The following is a 4,492-nucleotide window of genomic DNA, read 5'->3' on the forward strand; positions in this document are numbered from 1 at the left end:
TTTCCCAGTACACTACGTCTCCTGATCTCCTGACTGCTGGTATAAGGGTGTTGATCCAAATAAGATGTAGTTGCTGACACTTTTGATCTTTTCTTCATCTAACATGATGCTTTCTATCAGTTCAGTGGTAAGAATTTTCATTTTCCTGATGTTGAGAGACAATCCATATTGAAGGTCATATTCCTTGATCTTCTGCAACATGCGCTTCAGGTTTTTTATAATCTTCTTGTTGCAGAAGATTCTGTGAAGAAGTATGATTAAGACACTATCAGAAGAAAATAATAATGAAATATAAAATTCAAACTCAAACTCATTGCAGTGAAGTCTAAAACAATTCATAGCTGACCTGCCACTGAGTTTCTGGGGGTATAAATTATACAGGAAAAATTTGCCTCCCTTTTCTCCCCTGGAGCCACTGGAAGATTGAAACCACTAGAGAGGTGCGTACTTTAGAGGTTTGTATCACCAGTTCTCATGAGCTACATCACCGGTGCTTGAAGTTTACACCATTCCTAATTCTAGAGCTCTGATGCTGTGGTCCTTAGCACTATTGCTCTGCCAACCAAATGCCCACGTCTCTTTCAGGTAGTCACACTCACCTAAATAGCTGTGACTTTGATCTTTTTTGCCCTGAGTTTACGGAGTATCAGTGCTATGACACACCACACTCTTGACTATTGGACCGTTATTACAGTGTGTGTTTGTTTTTTATCTTTTTTAGCTCTGGTGGCCTAGTGGTAAGAAACTGTACTGCAATCTCAAAGGCACACGGTTCAAATGCACCAGCTGTTCCTCAGGAGAAAGATGTGCAATCTACTCCAGTACCATTGACTGTCTCTGAAAACCTGCTGGAGGCTCAGCTATGGGGTGGTTTGGACTGAACAGCACCCAACAACAGCAATAGCATTAGAAATATGCACTACGTAAAATATTGAGGCTTGTAATTACTGAGGTGATCAATAATAAAATGTATAAAGTGGTTTGAAATAACAAGCAAGGATAACGAAAACTGAGAAAGTGATTCACCTTATATCAGAACCTACTTGGAATGGTGTTGTCAGGGCAGAATCCGGTGAGAGGTTGGGAACTATCTGAGAAGAAGATCCGAGGCGGATCTTCGGGTGCTGTGTCAGACAGTATTATTCTCTTGAGAGCCACAAGGCTTTTATTAACCGATTTTAAAAGTAGGTCACTTGAACTTCCCTCCTGGTCTTTCTTAGTCTGGTAGCTCCACTAGAGTCTGTCCACAGTGGTGGACTCAGTTGGTATTTGAAACACCACTGGCATAGTTTCTAGGGTTAGTCATGTTGTTTTGTTGTTGTTAAGTGTTGTCGAGTCGTAGGCCTCATAGTGACCCTATGAAGGAAAGTCCTCAACACTTGTGTGACTTTCATCCTCTCTCCAGGTTTATAGGGTTTCCAGAGGCAACTTATTTTGGAAGTGGATGCCACTCCTGCTTCCAAGCTTATTTTAATTGGGGAGCTCCAACAAACACCGTCCACCATGGGTAAGCATTATCTCATTTGACACATTTGTGTCACAGTGTTCAGCTTCACAGCAACCACAAGTTACCTCTGTATGGCAACTGGACACAACAGGGCTATACGACCTAGAAGAATGGTCGAACAAAAACAATGAAAAATAGGCTTGAGGGCTGTGGATTAAGTCACCCACCTTTGGCTTAGTAGCATCGCTTTCTGTCCACTGGGCCAACTGATCACTCTATATGTTGATGTTATTGTTGTTAAGTGCCATCGAGTCATAGGTGACTCATGGAAGTCAGTAAAATGTAAGAAAATGACAGATAGGATATAGACTATATCCATGTAATGGGATAATATTGAGTAATAACATGTAACAAGGTACTGACATGTGATACAGCATGGTGGAACCTCAAACACATATTAAGTGAAAGAAATCTGACATAAAAGACCGCATATTATAAAATTCTATTTACACGAAATATCCTCTAACATTTTCTTTTCTGCACTCACTTCCTAGTTATTTCATTCAACTCATATTTCTAAGTACCTTTTTTACTATGCTTACTGTACTTTGGACATGTTGTAAGGAAGGACAGTTCCTTGGAGAGGGACATCATGCTTGGGAGGGTGGAGGGACAGTGCAGGAGGGGAAGACCCTCTATGAGGTGGATTGATTCAGTGACTGGGGTAATCAGGATGGGTGTGTCAGAGGCAGTGCGATTGGCACAGGACAGAGCAGGGTTTAGGGCTGTTGTACATAGGGTCGCTATGAGTCGCAAGCAACTCGATAGCACGTAACAACAACACTGTATGTTTAAAATTACAACTAATGGTTTTACTAAAAACAGCAAGAAAACCCCAAATAACCAAAATCAAAACATCCATTGTTATTGAGTCAGAATCTAGTCAGAACCAGCCTTCCAGTTAATTTTTCAGAACTGTAACTCACATGATAGGAGGTTGCTTATCTCTCTCCCGTGGCTATCTCCTGGGTTTGAACCCCCTGCCTTTGGGTTAACAACACCACTCCTCAGCCACTAGGTCAGCAAAACTCCCTCAGTGCTCTTATGTACATAAGACACTGGATGGTGCAGGATCCGGCAGGTTGCTCTTCAGTTGTGCATACAGTTATTTCATGAATTAAGACCAGTTTGACGGCACTTAATAATAACAAGTGTGTCTCTATCTCAACCTCTTTTGAAATTGTAAATTCAACTGCCTACTTAACCTCTCCATTTGAGTGTATAATAGACATTTCAAATGTATCCATTTTTTGCTAGAATTCTTTTTCTTTCTACCAGATTCTTGATTGCCCCAAATGCTCACTTTCTCTAATGTATTTCACCAAAATTCAGCTAGTTTCCTAGACCAAATTCCAATAAGGCCACTTCCCTCTTTCTCTTATGTCTCATGTGCAGATCACCTGTAAATAATTTCAGTTCAACCATTAAAATGTACAGAGCTTGAGGACATCTCAGGGAGCTCTAGAGGCTGGGTGGGAAGACCCTCCCCTGAAATCCCAAAGCTGGTGGGTGTTGTTGTTGTCATGTGCCATCAAGTCACTTGTGACTCATAGCGACCTTATGTACAACAGCCCTAAACCCTGCTCCATCCTGTGCCAACCCCCTCCTATGCACTTACTGCCTCTGCAAACCCACTGTAGGGTCAACTATGAGTCAGTTCTGACTCAGTGTCACACAGCAGCAGGCACTTCGACAAGTTTTGTTTGAGCAAGAAGTTACTCTTCATTTAATCAATAATTTCAACAATTGCAGATCTTTGCTGTGTTTTCTTGATTCTTTACCCTTTGCATTCCACAAAGCAACTAGAAAAGTCCATACAAAAACATTAAGTTCTGCTTTCCTTCCGTGCTTTCTACGGAGGTGGTTGTCAGCTGCCACTGGCATAATGGCTGCCCTCAGACCCCTGGCGAAGCCAAAGATCGTCAAAAAGAGGACCAAGAAATTCATCCGCCACCAGTCAGACCGTTATGTCAAAATTAAGCGTAATTGGCGCAAACCCAGAGGCATTGATAACAGGGTTCGGAGAAGATTTAAGGGCCCGATCTTGATGCCCAACATTGGTTACGGGAGCAACAAGAAGACAAAGCACGTGCTGCCCAGTGGCTTCCGCAAGTTCCTAGCCCACAACGTCAAGGAGCTGGAGGAGCTGCTGATGTGCAACAAATCTTCCTGTGCTGAGACTGCACACAGTGTTTCCTCCAAGAACCGCAAAACCATTGTGCAAAGAGCAGCCTGGCTGGACATTAGAGTCGCCAATCCCAATGCCAGACTGCGCAGCGAAGAAAATGAATAGAAAGCTTGTTTGCACATTTTATTTGTGCTAAATAAACCATAAAACTGAAAAAAAAAAAACCCATCAAGTTCTGCCATATATTTGTTTTAAAACCTCCCTGTGACAGTTTTCCCATTAGTCCCCAGCGATCCCATTTCTTTGTCCTCACACCCTGTGTCGTGCTCCGGATCGGTCTGTGTGATCTATAAAAAGTTGCTGATAGTGTGTGTCCCTTACATGGCAAGTGTACAAAAGACTGTAGCTTTTGCTTTGAGCTCTGTCTCTTTCTGTCTCTGTGTGAATGTGTTTCAGATCACTCCTCCCTGAGGAAACTTTGTCACCTGTGTCAGTTCTCTATGAGGGGAAAAAAATCAATTTCTCCTGCGAGTAGCCACCAGTGTGGGCCTAGAAACTGACGACCCTTCTGACTCACTCAAGTCTCAGATGACCTCAACGTTGGCCGATACCTCAATCGATGCCTCATGAAACAATCTGAGATAAAGCTGCCTAACAAAACTACTTGGTCTCTTAACTCACAAAAATTGTGAATAAAGTATTTGTGGTTTTAAGATACTATGCTGATTAACATCTTAATGCATCAGTAGATAGCTAATTTTTAGAGTAAATGAAAAAGTAATGACTCTAGGTTTTTCATTTGGAAGATAATTTTTTTGTAAAAGTGAAGTATATTTGCTCTCTGATTTTTTTTTCCT

The 4,492-nt window shown here is 41.9% G+C and overlaps 1 protein-coding gene across 1 annotated transcript; it reads left to right on the plus strand.

Annotated features, from left to right (window-relative positions):
* The first annotated feature begins 3,392 nt into the window (after window positions 1-3,392).
* LOC102853255 (60S ribosomal protein L32-like) lies at window positions 3,393-3,800 on the plus strand. The gene has a single exon (XM_006896017.1). It carries the CDS (start codon window positions 3,393-3,395, stop codon window positions 3,798-3,800), a length of 408 nt encoding a protein of 135 aa, XP_006896079.1.
* The last annotated feature ends 692 nt before the right edge of the window (window positions 3,801-4,492 follow it).

This window comes from Elephantulus edwardii, unplaced genomic scaffold, assembly GCF_000299155.1.
Source record: "Elephantulus edwardii isolate Elephantulus edwardi_28Jun2011 unplaced genomic scaffold, EleEdw1.0 scaffold00179, whole genome shotgun sequence".
Taxonomy (NCBI): Eukaryota; Metazoa; Chordata; class Mammalia; order Macroscelidea; family Macroscelididae; genus Elephantulus; species Elephantulus edwardii.

Coding starts and splice junctions, on each gene's coding strand:
- LOC102853255 (XM_006896017.1), top strand. CDS start 3,393: ATGGCTGCCCTCAGACCCCTGGCGAAGCCAAAGATCGTCAAAAAGAGG.